Source organism: Cheilinus undulatus, linkage group 15 (genome assembly GCF_018320785.1).
Source record: "Cheilinus undulatus linkage group 15, ASM1832078v1, whole genome shotgun sequence".
NCBI lineage: Eukaryota > Metazoa > Chordata > Actinopteri > Labriformes > Labridae > Cheilinus > Cheilinus undulatus.
Window position 1 is genome coordinate 44,633,152 of NC_054879.1, and position 20,322 is coordinate 44,653,473.

A 20,322-nucleotide genomic window follows, 5' to 3' on the forward strand; every position below is an offset into this window, starting at 1 on the left:
TTAGCAACATACTGAATGTGCTCCTTAAAAGTTTTCATCAAAGTAAGAACCCCAAATATTTAAATGAAGATACCAGCTCAATGTCTTGACTGTCTTTAGTGACAGTTTTCTCGACAGTGTTTCTTTTGTTGCTCTTGAAGATGTAAACAACATGAGTTTAGTTTTATCTACATTTACAACAAGCTGCAGCTGGCTAAGCTGATCTAAGCTAGATCAAAAGCATGCAGAAGATTTATAAAAGCTTGTACAGGCGTAAGTGCACAGCAATAAAAAAAACAGTATCATCAGCATAGAAATTTAAATAAGCATTTCAAACAGTCCATCAAAGGCGATTGATGTAAATAGTAAAAAAAAGTGGTCCCAAAACTGAACCCTGAGGTACCCCCTTTTGGATTTGTAGTACCTCTAATGTGACCCCCTCTGACTGAACAGAGGGTCTTACTGTTCTGCAAGTAAGATAGTCCGCAAACCATCTAACCCAGTGATACTCAATCTGTAGCTCTGGAGCCACATGTGGCTCTTTTGTGATGAATTGTGGCTCTTTAATGTCTTAATTTGAAATATTATTCCCCCAGAAAACCTTAGAAAAGGAAAACTTTGACCTCAGAAATTAATCACATTAATCAGTTTGTTTCCCAGACTTAACAGAAGGCTTTAATTGTCAAACTTAATTGTCCCATTTATCCTTTTTTTTGCCACATTCATCCCATTTTTGCCCTTTTTCACCAATTTTGTTCCATTTTTCACCCAATTAAGCTATCTTTGCCAGTAAATACCCTTTTTTCCTACTTTTTTGCCACTTCTTTTTGACACTTCTTCCAAATTTTGCCCTTTTTCACCACTATTTTTGCCACTTTTCGCCCATTTAAGCTGCCTTTTGCCATTTAGTACCCCTTTTTTTCCTATTTTTTGGCCCATTTTTGCCACTTCTTTTTGCCACTTTTTCCCATTTTTGCCACATTTGTGCCATTTTTATCAAATTTTCACAATTTTTTAACCACCTTTTGCCCATTTAAGCTACCTTTTGCCATTAAATACCACTTGTTTCCTATTTTTTACCACTCTTGACTGCTTTTTGCTCATTTATTTCTCTCATTTTTTGCAAGGTTTTTGCCACTTTTTTTTTAAGATTTATTTTTGGGCTTTTTCGTGCCTTTTTTAGAGAGAGGACAGCGGATAGAGTCGGAAACAGGGAAGAGAGCGGGGAGACACATGCAGGAAATAGTGCCACAGGCCGGATTTGAACCGGGTCGCCTGCGTACATGGTGCGCGCCTTAACCACTCGACTACTGGCGCGCCTGATGTTTTTGCCACTTTATGACCATTTTTGCCACCTTTGACTTATTTTTATCACTACTTCAAGCCGTTTTTGCCACTTTTCCCCACTTAGATTGTGGCTCTTGCAAAGGTATTTTTCAAAAATTTGGCTCTTTGGTTGGGCAGGGTTGAGTAACACTGATCTAACGGCAAACGATGAAATAAGAAACATTTTGTTTTGTGTCGTGGTGGCATGATCTTGATTTACTGATTGTGAAAACGGGGCAGATATTATACCTTTATTCTTCTTTCTGCTCCTTTTCATTCAAAGTGAAAGATTTTACATTGGATATGACTTGTTTTGTTTTATCAAATGAAATAAACATATAAAATACAAAGAAGTTATTTGAAAAAAGCTCCTCAAGCTGGATTTAGTAGTACCTCTTACTTTTCCAGCCTTTTGTTGTCCTCTCCAAACTTTTTAAGATGTGTTACTGCCATCAAATTCAAATGCTATCTAAAAATAGACTTGAGGGCTGTTTTGAGTGTGTGTGTGTGTGTGTGGGGGGTGTGTGGGGGTGTGTGTGTGTGTGTGTGTGGTGGGGGGGGGTGCATTTGGCCCTTGAAAATTTTCACCAAAAAATGTTCACAAACACTGATACAGAAATGCAAACAACAACAGAACAGTCTATAAAGACAAAATTTCGAAGGGAACAGTCATACTGGAAGTGCTACTTGGTATATTTTTATGTAAAATATTTATAAGTAGGATATCTAAAAAAAATTAAGACCTGATGTATTACATGTGGTAAAAAACAACGTATTCATAAAGTGTATCATTCAAAAATCTTGGAAGATATTTAATCATGCCTCCAGATACAAAGCATTAGAATTTTTTGACAACAGTTTCATGTTTTAGGCCTTGATGGTTAAACTGGATGCATGCAACAAAAGTCTGGATTAAATCCTTGGCTTTAACAGATGGATGGAGTTTGGGTATCTGTTAGATTTCTCTCTTTGTCACAAAAAATCATTTTCTCCTCATTCCAGTATTATTATTGAACAATCCAGTGAAAGAATAAAGAGCAGGCATCGGGCTGAGTGTTTAGCTCAGTGGGTGGTTACACAAATCCAGGTGGCAGTTATTTCTGCAGAGTACATTTGATTTTTACAAAATCATTATCTTTTCCCATTTGATTGTCCTAAACTGCATGCTTTATTGGAAAAATGTTCCTATCACATTGTTGATATCATATTCTTGCTTGCATGAAAGACATCTGACAAGCATACCTCAGACCTCCCTTACCTCTGTGCTGTTTCAGGCTTAATCACATCTTCTCTTGCATTTACTTCCACTGATTTTCCGCTCACACCCTCCACTGACCAAACTCATCCCATCTGAGGATATCAAAGCAGCGTTTTGTGCATTTCCCTCACGGATTTTGTCTGCCTCACAGGTGTTAAAAGGTTTTCCTGAGTGCCTTCAGGCGGATATCTGCCTTCACCTCAACAGAAACGTTCTTCACAACTGCAAAGTTTTCCGTGGAGCCACCAAAGGCTGCCTGAGGGCGCTGGCCATGCACTTCAAAACCACTCACGCCCCTCCTGGGGACACCCTGGTCCACAGTGGGGACGTGCTCACTGCTCTCTACTTCCTGTCCCGTGGCTCTATAGAGATCCTGAAAGACGACATTGTGGTGGCCATACTGGGTAAATACAATGTCTTTTGAGCTGTGATTGATTGTTTTTGTCTGACCTTTTGCCTCTGTCTATCTCCAGTATCACGGATGTATTTCAGGCTTTGGTTCCAAAAGTCACCTCCCGGTTGTGTTGAAGATCTCTCAGCTGATTGTGTGTTAAATGTCAACTTTAAGCCTATAGAGACAAAAATCTCACTTTGCTTTTTTTGATGAATTCTGATCCAAAAAAAAGAGGAAAGGCTGTTTGAAAGAGACGCTGTTCTGACCTCAGTGTTGGTTTTATAAATTCAAAGAGGGAGCATGATGCCGTTTCACTTTTAAGGTGTATTTTTGAGCTGATTTAGGCCAATGATCCTGCCAGTATGTGGGCTGTAAATACAAGCATGTCTGCTGATAATTTACTTTTTAAGCTAATATCTGCTGATACAGATATCATAATGATAATGTGCATTTATAATATTTTTGCATTTTTGGATTTTCATACCAAAGAGAGCAAAGTTTCAAATCAGCAGATCAACTTTAGTCAAGTAATCCCTCAGTCTTCAGACTCATTTTTAACAGCGATCCCTCTAAATCAGGGGTGTCAAACTTAAGGCCTGGGGGCCAAATCCGGCCCATGGAACGGTTATATCTGGCCCGCAAGAGCATATCATATTTGTATTCTAACTGGCCCACCAGTATGAGGTCTGCAGATTTAGTCCAGTATAAAAATGTAAACTTAACCTTGATTATTTTAAATTTTCTCGTTGAGCCATACATTTCTGAAAGAGGGAGAAAAAATAGATAAAAAAGTCAAGAATGTGGGGAAAGAAATTAATTTGTTATTTATTTCATATTTTCAATTTTGCATCTCAAGATTACGACTCAAACTTATGATTTTGACTTTTCATTTCATGCTTTGACCTTTTCAATTCATAATTTGGACTTTATATGTCATATTTTTATCATTTAGATTCACAATTTAAAATTTTAAGCCATATTCTTACGTTTTCCACTTGTTTTAAATTTCATATTATATTTCATACATTTTCAACCCCTAACTTTGGCTTTTTAATCCCATTTTTTGACCATTTTTATATATTATATCATATTTGAGCATTTTAGACTCACAGTTTTAAATGTCAGTTATATGTTTTAACTTTTTAAGCCATTATTTCTCTATTTTATTTTATATTTTGAAATTTCCAACCCCTAATTTATGCTTTTTAATCCCATATTTTGACCTCTTAAACTCATGATTTCAGTTTATTCTCATATTTTGTCATTTTCAATTCATATTTTTTATTCAGTATATAATATTTTGACATTTTAGACTCACAATTTTAAATTTCAGTCATATATTTTACCTTTTTAAGTCATTATTTTGAGTTTTAGCTTGTATTTGACATTTTCAACCCCTAACTTTGGCTTTTTAATCCCATATTTTGACCTGTGAGACTCAAAATTTAAAATTTTAAGTAATTTTTTGACCTTTCAAACTTATGATTTCAACTTTCTACTAATATATTTGCTTTTTAAAACATTATTTTTCTATTTATAATTTCGTATTCTGACCTTTAGAACTAATAAGTGGGACCTTTTAATCTTAGATTTTTACTTTTTTGAATTTCCAAATGATTTAGCCTGACTGCTGTTTTTTCCATATTTTATTACTATTGAAGATGAGGCTGACAGTTTAAGGTTGTGTTGGCCCTAGTAGGCTCTCAGGTTAGACCTAGGTCCAGAATCCAGCCCCTGCTGTGATTGAGTTTAACACAGCAGACAATGCACATAGCTACATGAAAAATGAAGCTACGATCATTTGGCTTGTTAACTCATATGTCAGGCTAAAATATAAAGAAATACAGACCAGAGTGGCAATATGTCAGGATTTGTTCTAAAGCTTGTGTTTTACAGCTAGATAAATACAATAAATAAAAGTGCTATTTCCATGGTCTGCAGGGCGAGGCAATTTTGAGGTGTTGGGTCGCTTGCATCCCAGACATTCCCAGTCAGTGGGAAAAAAGCCCAAAGTGTAGGGATCAAACCATGTGTATGTAGAAATCGTCTGATGATGCCTGCTGCATGCAGGCTTATATAAAGCTTAAACATACTCACTTCCTCCATTCCCAATGATTCCCAATGCAGCGTTTCACTTCCTGCCCCCCATCTGACCGTCATGCATCATCAGGATCACGTGACTGCATACAAGCAAATAGTATGTTTTTTTTCATGGATAAACTTATAAGAATTGGACAAACATCTTAGAAGTCAAAGCAAATGCTTGAACTGTGGGCGTCCATCTTCACATTTTTGCATAAAGATGTGCGAAGCATTTTTTCCCCAAGAAAACTCAGCATGTACCTTTGAGACACAAACTGGTTTCCAATCCAATGTTATCTTTGGAGAAGGTTTTGAATAATGCAGTTTGCTCTCATTTATAGAAGTATTTGAATTATTGATCAAGCTAACCTCCTTATCTGCCCAGGATTCTTGATATTTTCCAAATAAAAGGAAATGTTGGTGTCATGAGCTTAGAATAGGATAGAAAGTGTGAGTTTCATTGAGCACACATGACTAAAAATGGCAATACTAGTGTGCAACTAGTGTGCACATCAGCCTGTTATAATGTGAGTACAATTTTCAAGTCATTAAGGAGCCTAAAACACATCATGTTCACACATTTTGACAAGGGTAGCAAGGTGTGCTTCCACCTCTCAGCCGTGTCCTCTGGGCAAATGTGCTGCTCACATGGCAGGTTTGAGATGCTGACATTTCTGTTAAGTGACTCTATGAAATGTTGTTTGGCAATTTTAAAGAGCATGGTGAAATAGCTGCCACTCTTTGACAGCAGAGGGAAATGAGTTAAAGCAGATAAAGGATGATTAAAAAGGCCAGTAAAAGTAGAACAATCAGCACAACTACGTATGATATAATACAGTGTTACTCAACCCTGCTCAACCAAAGAGCCGAATGGTTGGAAAATACCTTTGAGAGAGCCAAGATCTAGGTGGTTAAAAGTGGCAAAAACGGGTTGAAGTAGCAATAAAATCAAGTTAATGATGGCAAAAATGGTCAAAAAGCAGCATAAGTGGGTAACAAGGGGCAAAAATGGGGAGATAAAAAATGAAAAAAGGGTCAGAAAGTAGCAAAATGGGTGAGGAGTGACAAAAAGTTGGCAAAAAAATGGTCCAAAAGGGGAAAAACATGGCAAAAAAATTGTGAAAAGAGACTAAAATGGGCAAAAATAGGAAACAAGTGGTATTAAATGTTAAAAGGTAGTCTAAATGGACAAAAAGAGTCAAAAAATTGTGAAAAATGGCAAAAATGAGATAAAAGTGGCAAAAAAAAATGGCAGAAAATGGAAACAAGTGGTATTTAATGGTAAAAGGTAGCTTAAATGAGCAATAAGTGGCAAAAATTGTGAAAGGGCAAAAATGAATTGAAGTAGCAGAAAGAAGTGGCAAAAATGGAAAAAAGGAAACAAGTGGTATTTAATGGCAAAATGTAGCTCAAATGGGCAAAAAGTGGCAAAAAATGGTGAAAAGGGCAAAAATGGAATAAAAGTGTCAGAAAGAAATGGCAAAAATGGTCAAAAAATAGGAAACAAGTGGTATTTAATGGCAAAGGGTAGCTTAAATGGATTAAAAGTGGCAAAAAAAATGTGAAAAACAGCAAAAATGGGATAGAAGTGGCAGAAAACAGTGGGGAAAGTGGGCATAAAAAGGGAAACAAGGGGTATTTAATGGCAAAAAGAAGTAGCATAAATGTGTGAAAAGGGGTTAAAAATTGAAAAATCAGGTAAAAGTGGCAAAAACTGGGAAAAAAATGGCAAAAAGAAGTAGCAAAAATGGGGGGAAAGTAGGAAAAAGTGGTGTTTAATGGCAAAGGTAGCTGAAATGGGCGAAAAGTGGCAAAAAAAAAAAAGTGAAAAACTGCAAAAAGTGTTCTTTTTTAAGGTTTTTCAGGGTGTATAATATTTAAAATTCAGACATAAAAGAGGTAGAAATCATCACAAAAGAGCCACATGTGGCTCCAGAGCCGCATGTTGAGTATCACTGATATAATAGTTGCCTTCGTGACATATCAGTACTGAATTCTCTCAATACCTCTCCTTATATAATAATTATATTTTCATCACTGGTGAAACACAACCAGGTGCTACAGGCCAAGCCTGGATTAAACTTGCCATTTTTCATGAGATGAATGCTCTCCAAAGCTGCACCTGACAGAATGGGGTTTAAGCTTAGCAAAAGCTGCTGCATCACACAAAACACATTATTAACAAGCATGCTGGAAAGTCGCAGATCACATAGATCAGCTTATTTTCATGCACTACCAACAAAATGCTCAGTCAGCACCATTTTCCTCTAATTTGTCTGTGAAAATCATATGTAACTCACTACTATTATGACCCAGTATGCTGTAGTAGCTGTTAATGAGGTATCGGTTTGTTGTTTAGAGCCAGAGTGTTTTAAGACAGCTGCATTGGTACTATTAAAACAAAAGTTTACAGTCTTCATACAGGATAATAAAGGGTCTATTGTTCTTCTCATTTAGCATCTGAAACTTGATAAATAGTAAAATAATTTTAAATGTCACCTAACTTTGGATGAGCCATTCTGATTGTTGGTGTTACTGATGCAACAGCTGCTGATTTTAACTGCTCATCCAGGATAAATATTTCTGCCATGGTAGCTGAGAGTGGGCTGTTTTTGATTCAGTGATCAAGCTACCACTACATACAGTAGCCATCATTTGGCATTGGATTTTTTTAAAGATTATTTTTGGGGCTTTTAGTCTTTATTAGAGAGGACAGCTGAAGGTAAACAGAAAATATGGAGATTAATGATCCAAATGATGATGCCAGAGTGTTCTTCAAATGAGTAAATAGCTATTAAATCACTTGACTGATCAAATGTAAACCAAAGTTAGACTAAAGACTGCATACACTGTATGATTTCAGGCCAACTCTGTGGCAGTCGTGGTGTAACATAAGCTCATACTGTGCACTTAAAGCACACGAGCATTGGCCAGAATTAATGTGCTCACACTTTCATGGTGCATCGCCATCCATGTCAGCTGGAGGTCCATGGGTAGGACTTCATCCTGGTCTTTTATTTCCTTTGTTATAGCAGGGGTGTTGGGGCATTAGGTACCAAAAAAATCCTCAGTAAAGTTTTAAATTCAGAGACTCAGTTAAACACGTCAAATGAAAAATAACAATTTTGTGGAAAAAAGTTCACCCTTAATATGTTTTTGCAGATCTTATGACATAAAGCCTGCACAAAGGCTGAAGCTGAGAAGGGCTAACCTCTTCAGTGTTTATGCTACAAATGGATTTCTGGTTTTAATTTAAAAAATAATAAGAAAACATATAATTACAGAATGAAGTCAGTAAAATAAGGGAAAATTATGTCAACCTGATATCCAGTGGAATCAGTAATACTGCTACATGCTAACTGCTGCGCTACATTTATTGTCACTCAGCATTGCTCTTAGTGCAAAATTACATGATTTTTAAGCTAGGTTTTCTTAATGCTATGAACTTTTACTTTCATTCAGATTTTTCTAAATGCTTAATGAAATCCACATAAATCTTTCTTAATTCATTTCCAGAGGCTTTAAACCAACTCCCAGGCTAATGACTGTTAAATCCGTGTGTTGAAAGCTGTATGCAGGGGAGAGATTCACAGCTCTGTGTGAGGCTGTCCTCACTGGCAGAAAGGTGTCCAGTTCACACTGTGAAAGCCGCACTGGCTGCCAACATATCCTCGTCTACTGAACCCCCACTGACAGTGCTGCCATTTACCCGACCTAAGAGTCAACAAAGGGCTGTTTTCATCACGGCCTTTGAACCAGACCTCAAGTCCTTATTCCTACAGAGGAAACTTTTCATTTTACAGTCCTATGATAAATCTCCCCGATGTTCAGTGGAGGACTGGCTTCGTTATGCGATAGCCATTATCAACTCCAATTTTTGGCTTTGAAGCAAACAACAAGTGGTGTCAATCACAATCGAACCCTCCTTTTTCCCTCCACATCAAAGTAGCTTTGAGTTAGCAGCGATTCCTCAGCGTAAATAATGGATCAAAGTCAGAAAGACAACTGATGCACGGGCCTTGGGAGAACATCTACACAGGGAGGAGAAGCTGTTTGATTTTCACTCTCCACAAAAACAAACCCGTCTGGTGCCCTTTAGTGCGAGCCCCAGGAACAGCACCCCCAGTCCCCGTGGAAAACGAGACTCAAATTCCTCCACAACACCCGTGATTATTTGTGCAAGATATAACAAGTGAAATTGACATTTTTCTCTATCCCAGTGTGAGAATGTTTACTATCCATGTTTGTGTTAACAACAGGAAAGAATGACATCTTCGGAGAGATGATCCATCAGTTTGCCAAGCCGGGAAAGTCCAGCGCTGATGTGCGAGCGCTGAGTTACTGCGACCTGAGCACCATTCAGAGAGAAGATCTGCTGGAGGTGCTGGACATGTACCCGGAGTTTGCTGACTACTTCTTTAACAACCTGGAGCTGACCTTCAACCTCAGAGACGATTCTGCTAAGGTAGGCATTACTAAATCAATCTGCTAGAGCTTGAAAGCAAATGTTGGGAATTTTTGGTTGTAATAATCCCATCCTGCTGCATTTCAAATGTCAAATGTCTATTTTTTTAAACAGAGGATAGAGGCAGATAACATTTAAGTCACATTTAAATAATCCTTCTTGTTGCTGTTAGTCTTATTTACTTTTGTAGGATAGCTGCATAACAGCTGTGTGATGGCTTGATTTTCATTTTGGTGTGCAAGTTAACAAGTCAGGGTGAAAACCTCCCCATGAATGGCAGGAGATTGGATTAAGCAGTGCTTGCCATAGAATTAAAAACTATCAAGTTGCATTTTGTTCTTAAAACAATAAAAAAAAACATAATTTACAATATGTTTTTCACCCTCAAATGACCAAGGTGCAATAAATTGCAAATCAGTTAAATCGCAATATGGCCTGCTGCAATTTACAAACTGCAGAAGGTACAATATTTCTTTAACTTGAAATGTGCCAAAACACCAGTTTAATGCATTCATTTTTGCTGGAGCATAAATTTTATGCACATTATGCAAACATTTATGCATCAAGTTTTTAGAACAGTTTATAGAAATCCTCCTTTTTCTTTTTTTATGCATGTTTTTCTTAATCTAAATGACAATTACATAAAAATTATTATCCCCTTCAGTTATTTTATTTTATTTAACCTTTATTTAACCAGGTTGGTCCCATTGAGATTAAAACCCTCTTTTTCAAGGGAGACCTGGCCAAGACAGGCAGCAGCAAAAAACACAAAGTTAGAGACGGAAATACAAAGAGAGACAAAGTACAATTTACAAAGCACAACGTTTTGGATTAAAACCATCCATGAGTCGTATCCGGGAATCAATTGTTCAAACGACATCCTCTAGAATCTGCTTCTATGTCTTTCATTTTAGATTTAAAAACATTTAAGGACACCAGTTCCTTGAGCTTTAAGTCATTCTGCAACTGATCCAGGCTGAGGGTGCAGAGTACCCAAAAGTCCTTTCCCCATTTCCTGTCCGAGCGTTTAGGTTGGAGATCAATTCAATTCTATTCAATAAATCAATCGATGTCAAATTTGCATGAGGAGCAAAAACAATTGCAATGAGAAATTTTTAAACAATTTTGCCCTAGTTCATTCAAGCTGTTGATGAATCTTAGCGTTAGTTTACAAAGTCATACAGCAGATGGCCAGCTGATCCCCCAATTATCCCCTCCCAGTTCCCAAAGCCAATCACAGCTCTTTCTCTCAACACATTGGTGTATTTAAATATGATATACTTCTCACTAACACCGCTTGCATTAATGCTGATGCACCACACTGCTGCTGGGAAAGCGTTACCTCCTTCACCCCAGCCTCCTCCTTTACAGCTTAAAGCTTTTTGCACCCTCATATTCAGATTCATGCTACTAATGATTAATTGCTTCTGAAATAATTTCATTTTCTATAAACATTGTCATAAATGTGTCCATCTATATGGGGGTTTCTAGCTCCCTGGAAAGTCAAACCATGCTGCTTGACTAACTCAGAGAGCATCATTTCATCAGAGCTTTCTCTGCCAAGTTAAACTGTAGATCCATTTTGCAGTAAAATGGATAAATTTATGATGAGAGTGTTCCTGACTGAATGTAGGATAAATAACGAATGATTTATTGCATGTTTTTGTTGAAAAATATGTAAGATGAGAAACCTAATAATAGTTAACTCGCATTCCCTATATTGGGGGAAGAAATTCGCAATTAGATTATTTTTACGAATCGTTCAACCCTAGTCAGCACTCAAAAATGTCTTTTCAAGTTATTTTAAACCTGGCTAAGATACAACAACCCCGTTTCGACAAGCAGTCTTCCTCAGCGTTGTGAAACAACATGCAGCTAACGCTTTCACTAGAAGACATCATTGCTTCCCAGAAGTCCCTGTAAAGTGAAATTCAAACTTTGTGTCTTAACACACCACATATATTGAAATAAGGTAGCTGTAAACATGCGATAACACTGAGACCTATGTGAGACTGAGTATTTTTTTTATATCTTTAGACCAAAAGAAAGTAAATCACTGAGCAGTTCATCCTAATACAGTCTGTTCTTAGCTGATGTCACTGTTTTTATTGAAAGTTAACAGCTAGCTCCATGCTATGTTGGTGTTCACTGCAAGGTAAATTTCCCAAATCTATCAACCATGGGTCATTAAAAGTATCCTGATGGAGAGATTTGTGCCAGAAAACAGTAAATTTAATCTTTTTCTCTGCTCAAGCACAGAAGCAGGCAGCTTAGCCCTGATTAGAATCATTTTTATTTTAATTTGAGAGGATTGTATTTCTCCTAAGGGGGCGTGTCTTCAGCTCATTGAACTGACACGCCCACACCATCCTGGAGCAGATATCCCTGCTTCAATTTCAGGATTTTCTAGCTTAATTTTACAAACTTAGAGAAGTTTTCATGACTGAAATTTGGCCTGGTGATTCATACCACAGTGTTAACACTTTACAGGGACTTTTAACTACTTGAAAAATATATAGAAGATATATATATATATATATATATATACACTGCCTGGCCAAAAAAAAAGTCGCCACCTTGATTTAACTAAGCAAATAGGTATGAGCCTCCTATTGGATAATTACTGCATGGTCGATTATCTTTCAGCTGGCAACAAGTTAATCAAATTGTGAAAGAGTGGTTCAGGGAGCATGAGACATCATTTTCACTCATGGATTGGCCACCACAGAGTCCAGACCTTAACCCCATTGAGAATCTTTGGGATTTGCTGGAGAAGGCTTTGCGCAGTGGTCAGACTCTCCCATCATCGATATTAAAATTAATGCAACACTGGATGGAAGTAAATCTTGTGACATTGCAGAAGCTTATCGAAAAAATGCCACAGCGAATGCGTGCTGTAATCAAAGCTAAAGGTGGTCCCATGAAATATTAGAGTATGTAACCTTTATTTGGTGGCGACTTTTTTTTTTTTTTTTTTGGCCAGGCAGTATATATATATATATACACACACACATACACACACACACACACACACATATATATATATTTATATATATTTTTATATATTTAATTAATTTAATTAATAGATTTTAATTCTCTCATTGCTGCAGGCCTCAGGTTCCCAAGACTGTGACTCAGATGACGGGGAAGGCAGTAAAAGCATGAAAAGAAGAATTTCTTTTACACCAGATCCAAATAAAGGTAAGAAGAAAGCATCCTGCACAGGTCCACTCCAGCCTCCTTTGCATGCTTCGTGATTGTAAATGACTTCTTTGTTATTGTTCCCTGAGAGAATACCTACTCCCTGAGGCCTACACCGCAGTGTTATTCCACTGACTGCTGTTGATTGCCATCCTACAGGGGAAAACAAGGAAGTCGCTGAAGACACGGGAGGGAAGAGGGAGTCCAGCCTGTGCCTAAAGAGATCGTCTGAAGTCCTGGGTCCGTCTCCACCCAGTCCTGCAGTTCTGGAGTCAAGTCTTATTGTTAGAGACAGCTTGGGAAGGAGACCGTCATTTGAAGGTGATATATTCTGTGTTACTGATCTAAGTGTTACTAAAGCATAAGTTTCTGTTTTGACCTGGAGTCTTACAGAAGTGTTGCTCAGGACTTGGTAAGAGCAAAAACAGAAATGGGGATAAAGGGAGGCAAAGCATGTGAAGGAGTCATGTATTTCTGGTAGGAACTTTTGAATTTTGAATTTCTTAAAAGATCCTGAGGGTTATGGAACAAAAAAGCCAAGTGGTAGACCCCAAAAAATTTCGCCGGCACTGAGCCGGAGGATCCAATTGGCTGTCCGTCAAGACATGGGATGATCCTCAACCCAAATTAAGGCCGTTACTGGTGCCGACTGTAGCCCAATAACCATCAGACAGCATCTGCAAGGGAAGGCCTTAAAAGACAAAAAAAATTTCTTCAAAGGCCTCGTTTCCTTCAACGCCACAAAATTGCCCGTTTGGACTTTGCGAGGGAGCGCCAAACATGGGACATTGTAAGGTGGAAAAATGAGAAAAAATGTAACCTTGACGGCCCCGATGGCTTCCATTACTGGCATGACAAGGAGATCCCACTTGTGATGTTTTCTGTGCGGCACAGTGGAGGGAGCGCCATCATGATCTGGGTGCTTTTTCCTTCAATGGAACAATGGAGCTTCAGGTTGTGCAGGGGCGTCAAACGGCAGCTGGCTATGTGGAGATGTTGCAGGAGGCATCCCTCATGACTGAGGGCCATCATCTGTGGGGTAATGACTGGGTTTTTCAACAGGACAGTGCTGTTCACAATGCCTGCCTGGTCTCTTTTGGACCATCTTGCTTGTTCCTCTGATCTAAATCCAATTGAGAACATTTGGGGATGGATGGCAAGGGAAGTTTACAAAAATGGACATCAGTTCCAGACAGTGGATGCCCTTTGTGAAGCCATCTTCATCACTTGAAGCAACATTCCAACTAGTCTCCTGGAAACACATCAAGCATGCCGGAACTAATTTTTGAAGTGATCAACAAGAACGGTGGAGCTACTCATTACTGAGTCCTTATTTTTGAAACTTTTAATTTCTGTTTTTAAGGGGGGTTTTGGGGTTGTTTTGAGCTGTGGTCGTAAACTTTTGAACAATTCTGATCAGGAGTGTATACATGTATTCAAAAATATTGCATCCTTATGTATCCCTCTCAAATTTTCTGAATTTAGTCATCTTTCGAGGGCCGGATGGGAAGCTGTGGGGGGCCTGATGTGGCCCCCAGTTGATGATCACTGGTTTATGCTATTATTTTGAAGGCCGCTTTCCAACTTCCTGGTCCAAAAACCAGATTTAAGCTGTACAATCCTTTGTTTCAGGTCAGTGAAAAACAAAATGTTTTAAAGGAGTATAAAACATTAATGATCAATCAATACAGGAGCATAAGGATGTAGTTTTTAGCCTTCAAAATAAAAGCCCAAATGCTTGCAAACAGAGCAAAATGATAAAAGATTGTTAAATGCATGCTTGATTGGTTGTAAACATTACATTTAACTTTTGTCGTTCTTATTTTAAAGGGTCGTTTACACTGATAGGTGAACAAGAGGGCAAAGATAGATGCCATCTAAAAAAACATCCTTTGTGGCTCATCATGGTTGTGTAAAACCACCCGCACAGTCTGCTTCAGCAGATAGTGTGATCACAGAAGTACTAACCATCTCTGTGTTTAAATCACAAAAGAGGCTCACGACGTATGAGTGGAGTGTAAGCAGAACATGAGCAGGTGCTCACGAGAGATAACACCGGCTTTCGTTTGCTGCAGGAAAACATTGCATTAATGACTTTCCCAGTACAAGAGCTTGATAAATGATAACAAAAGAGCTACACAGTGCTCTCCTGTAGAGATTAATTACATTCTATTTTTTTCTTGTTTTAGTGATGACGTTGCTCTGACCCACATGCGTGTTTTGCTTTGGTCTTTCCAGATCTGTGCTGTGATAAATGGGCCTGTAAGAAACCTACAGACTTCTTGGATGAGTCAGCACACTTTCAGGACCTGAGAGAGGACGATAATTCTGCCAGCGATATCATGTATGGAGAGGTGGAACAGCGCTTAGGTCAGCTTCAGGAGCACCTCAACAGGTACATACCTGCACACCTAAATAAGGTTGATCCTCCTTTAACCCTTTAAAGTGTGGGTATTATGCCTTTTATCAAGGCTTTACACCATCTCTCTGATACCCACGTAGTAGCTTCACATGGTTTACAGCTCAAAAAACTCCTCATGTTTCTCACACTGGCGTCCTGAAAAACCATTATTTTAACCTCCATCTAAAACTCTTCGTTTTCACTGCTGTCTGTTTATGATCTAAATATTGATATCAAAGATTCTTAAATTTTAAAAGATTTTAATCCTTTAAATGCCAGGTTTTTGTCATGATGGCACCATGTTTTCAGGTGGAAAAAACAGAAAATATTAATTATTTTCAGTATATTACATGCAAAGTAGATTTTTTTGGGGGATTATTACAGCCTGGGATATGTCTATGATGAGCAGCAGCATTGATTTACATGCATTATTATTTTTTGTGCAGTGACAAATTCTCACATTCAGGACCTTTAGCACATAAAACGCGCCATTGAAACCCATTCTAACTGTAATTTTTGATATCCCTGCCATGAAAGCATATTACATACATTTTATTATATCTGGGTGTCAGTCTGGCTTTTGACCTTGAAATTGATCATTTTTAGTACTCTCCATCCAATGGCATCATTTTGCCCATATTTGAGGATATCTCTGTACTTTGCTCCATTTAGCTTTCCCTCAGCCCTGACCAGTCTCCCAGGCACTGCTGCTGAAAAACACCCCCACAGCATGATGCTGCCACCAACATGCTTCCCTGTTGGGATGATAATGGGCAGGCGATGAGTGGTGCCTAGTTTCCTCCGGACATAATGTTTAGAATTGAGGCCAAACAGCTCAATCTTGGTTTCATCAGACCAGAGAATCTTGTTCCGCACAGTCTGGGAGTCCTTCTGATGTTTTTTTGCAAAATCCAATCAGGCTTTCATGTGTTTTACACTGAGGAGAGTCTTCTATCTAGCCACTCTGCCATAAAACCAGGATCAGTGGAGGGCTGCACTGCAGTGATGGTTGTCCTTTTGGAACTTTGTCCCATCTCCACGCAGGATCTCTGGAGCTCAGTCAGATTAACCATCAGGTTCTTGATCTCCTCTCTTACTAAAGCCGTTTTCCTCTGATTGCTCAGTTTGGCTAGATGACCAGCTCTTGGAAGAGTCCTGGTTGTACCAAACTTCTTGTCCTCACTGTGCTCTTGGGAACCCTAAGTGCATCAGAATACTTTTCAGAAAAATTGGAGATACCTGTGCTAAATTAAAGTGTTTTTTCAACAGCTCTCAATATTCATATCAATGTGATATTTCAGTTTTTTACTTTTAATACATTTGCAGAAATGTATAAAATTCTTTTTTCACTTTGTTGTGATGGGGATGGTGTTTGAAATTGTTAAGCCACGTTCTGAGGGTGCAAATGTTTATTTTCTAATAATTATACTACGGTTGTTGTCTCCGACTCATAGAGGATTTGTTACCTCCACAGTGCTTGAAATACTGCTTCAGCTGCTATCATTGAAAATGTTTCACATGTCAACATAATAAGGAGGTAGAGGAAGGAAAATATCACTGAGGCCTAATGTGGGTACAAAAACACTCCCTTGGCGACTAGCTGTCATTTAGATAATAGGTATTCAAGTGGCTCTTTCCAGAATTAATACATTTCATTTTGGTTGTCATTATTTCCTGGAGCAAAGATCCACTATTGCCATTTTAAGCAGCACACCTGCAGCCAACAGGCCACCTGAAATAGACACACAAATGAACAGCAGGTGGTATTTTTAGCTGGAATTATCACAGAGGACAGACCGCATTGGTGTGCCGGATATTCTGGACTAGCTCATTTTTAAACACAAATAAGACATTTTATCCAGTGCACTCCACCTGACCTTGCTTTCCCCCTCTAATGCAAGCTGGCTGCAGAATGAGCAGCTCTTCTCTTCCTTTTTTTTTTTTTTTTTACCTTTTTGTGGATTTGACTGGTTTGGCAGGATATGACAGGTGAAAAAAAGGATTCTTGCAATCTGTCTACGAATCTCTATGTGAAGCCAAGAAAAAAATCTGTGCTACTTCTGCAGTGGTGTTTGATAGTTTTTGTCCTTTTCAATCATCTAACTGATAAACAACTGCAGCCTCATTAGAACAGAGCAGCACAGTAGAACAGCAGCTGACAGGCTGCAGGTAATGAAAAGGTTACTCAGCATCACCCCATTTTGCCTCAAACCCTAAAAATAGAGCTTTGATGAAATCCAGTCATTATTAGATCAACCAAACGAGTGTGATATAGTCATTTCCACAGTAAACGCTGATTTCACACCTCCCACACAAAGCTCATTATCACTCCAAGCCGGGGAAGCATCTTCCACTTACGACTCCAGCACAATGTGCTTTCACATCTCTGCTCCTGCCTCTTAATTCATCCACCAAGGAGCACAAGCTCCATCTAGTGCTCACTGAGGTGTTCTTCAGCCATCACATGAGTAACAGGATGCTGCATGCATTGCCTCTCCTCTTATTATCTACTTCTCAGTCTTCTTACTCTGTTTTCCTCCTGTTTTTGCTTAAGGCTGGAGTCTCAGCTGGTGTCAGACATGCAGACAATACTCCAGCTGCTTCAGAGACAGCCGGCACTGGGACCTCCAGCTTACAGCACTGTGACAGCCAGTCCAGACTATCACAGACCTGCAGTGAAGGTTCAGCCTGTCGCGCTGACGACAAGCCATTTCTTCAGCCATACAGGAACTCAAGTAAGGAGGCGTAGATTGTGTTTCCAACACACAAATTATATTCCAATATGTGCAATATGTGTATTGTGTTGTGTCAGCCTAGCACCAAAGTCATGCATCAGCTGGGTTTTATATTAACCAGTCCCATTCTCATCCAGCCATCAGTGGTGAAAGAGACTAACGGTTGCACAGTTCTGCTGCCACCTGCTTCACGCTGATACTGCTGGATGTTGATGGATGTTTGACTGCCACATTGTGGGCAAAGAGCCTGAACAATCACAGGAAAGAGTCTGAGCTGCTGCCTCATGATTTACAGGAAATCACATCTCACCCGTCATGATAAGGATGGCACAGGTTAAAACAAGGAATGGGGCATTTGTTTGTTTATCCATACATTATTTTCTCCCCTTATTCCATTCATGGCTGTGGGAGACTTGATCTGATTCTAGCTGTCATTGGGCAATAGACTAGGTACACCTTTGACTGGTTTCCAGCCAATCACAGGGCTGGCATATAGAAACAAACAACCAGGCATGCTCATAGTCACACCTATGGGTAATTTAGAGCAGTGGTTTTCAAACTTTTTTTTGCCAAAGGCGCACCTAAGGTTAAACCAAAATCTCAAGGCACACCATATTCATATCAATACAAAAAAGACAGTCAAGGTGGCCCATAAGGGGGGATAAAGAGAGGTTTCTGGGGCCCAGCCAGCAGGGGGTGGCAAAAGGTGGCTGAAAGGTGGCAAAAACTGGTTAAAAGTGATGAAAAAACATGGCAAAATTGGGCAAAAATAGGCAAGACAAAATCAAAAATGGGTAACAATTGGCATAAGGAGCCAAAAATGGGTTAAAAGTGTCAAAAAGGCAGCAACAATGGGTTATAAGTTGCCCAAAAGGGTTAAATGTTGTATAAAGGTAGTAAAAATGGGTTGAAAGAGATTTAAAAATAGGCAAACTTGGTCAAAAAATGGCCAAACAAAGGCAAAGTGAGCAAAACTGGCAAGACGGTGGCAAAAATGGGTTGACAGTGTCAAAAAGGTGGCAAAATAGGGCACAAGTGGCAAAATGGGTAGAAAAATTGGTTGACTTGGTTAAAAGTAGCATGAATGAATAATTTCAACACCAATTTCAACTCAATAATAGCTTGCCAAATGAGTTAACTGTTAGCCAGGATGCTAGCGCCATTGCTATTGATCCATCACACGCACACTGATATCATCACAACTGGGGAGGACCCATTCATTGTTTTTTTTCAGGGGCCCAGTCAGATCCCCAAGGCATACCTTGACTTGCCTCGTGCCTTGACACACCATTTGAGAACCACTGATTTAGAGTCACCAGTCAACCTAGAGAGCATGTCTTTGGCCTTTTGGAAGAACTTCCAGAGATCCCACGTTAACAGTGAAGAACATGCAACTGCGCACGGAAAGGCCCTGTCCAAACAGGATTGAATCCAGGAACCTTCCTGTGAGGCAGAAGTGATAAATGCTGTACCTCCATGCAGCCTTTTCATTTATTGGGATAAATTTTTTTGGTATGGTCCTTTTTGCACATGGTGTTAAAACTCAATTATGTAACAGCTGTTTGTATTTTTCTGGATATTCTAGCCTAACATCAGAGAGTTTTCTTTAAAATCAGCTACTCTTCCTTGCAGGGCGCCAACCTCAAACTGGAGCGAGCGATTCAGGAATCCAAAGACTCTGTGTCGAGCTTGGCCAACGTGAATGCCCCCATGGAGGACAGCCTTACAGCACTGCTTGTACAAAGACATACAGATCCACAACAGCAGCGACAGCAGCATCGGATCCCAGGACATGTACAGTCTACGCTGCTCCTACTCCCAACGGAAACTTCCTCCAACTCCTCCTTCTCCTCCTCCCCCTCTCCCTCTGACTCCCACTTCAGTGCCGCTGGACTCCACAGATCGGTGTCAGACCCAGAGTGTCCGAGGCCGTGAGCCCTCCTGCAGCACATCGTTCTAATATCTGGGTTGTAATGCTGTAATTACTAGGTAGCAGCTTTTTATCAGCATGCTGGCACAGACATCTGTATTGTTAATTTGCATTGGAATTAGAAGTAAGATGTTTTTTTTTCATTATGCATGTGGATAAATACTGTTCGCTGCAGTTTACAGTGTGTTGGCTGTTTCCTGCAGTTACCAGTGTAATGACATAGTTACATATTGTAACAGTAGTTCTATCAAACCAGAGGCTGGCTGATGGACTACACAACCTCTAAACTGATTTCTACCCCATATGTGGGGATGATGGGTAAAGGGATCCAACTTGTTGAGATAGAATTAGCACAACACCTAAATAAGTCAATGTTTCACCCAGGCTTTGGACCCTAATAGACTTGGTGCTCTGTATCTTTTCTCGTAAACCTTCACAAGCATCACTCATCTTTATCTGTATAGCAATAGATCACAACAAAAACTATCTCATGACACTTCACAAAGAAAACTGTCTTTTCTATACTGATTGTAATTCCATTTAGGATCAAA

General features: G+C 39.1%; 1 protein-coding gene across 1 annotated transcript in view; it reads left to right on the forward strand.

The window, feature by feature from the left end:
- Positions 1-19,776, forward strand: part of LOC121522742 (potassium voltage-gated channel subfamily H member 7-like) — a 72,219-nt gene extending 52,443 nt beyond the window's left edge. The window contains exons 11-17 of the mRNA XM_041807378.1: positions 2,715-2,967; positions 9,299-9,504; positions 12,615-12,705; positions 12,865-13,026; positions 14,944-15,100; positions 17,661-17,841; positions 19,474-19,776. Of these exons, the coding sequence (XP_041663312.1) occupies positions 2,715-2,967; positions 9,299-9,504; positions 12,615-12,705; positions 12,865-13,026; positions 14,944-15,100; positions 17,661-17,841; positions 19,474-19,776 (1,353 nt within the window). The remainder of the gene's footprint in view (positions 1-2,714; positions 2,968-9,298; positions 9,505-12,614; positions 12,706-12,864; positions 13,027-14,943; positions 15,101-17,660; positions 17,842-19,473) is intronic.
- The last annotated feature ends 546 nt before the right edge of the window (positions 19,777-20,322 follow it).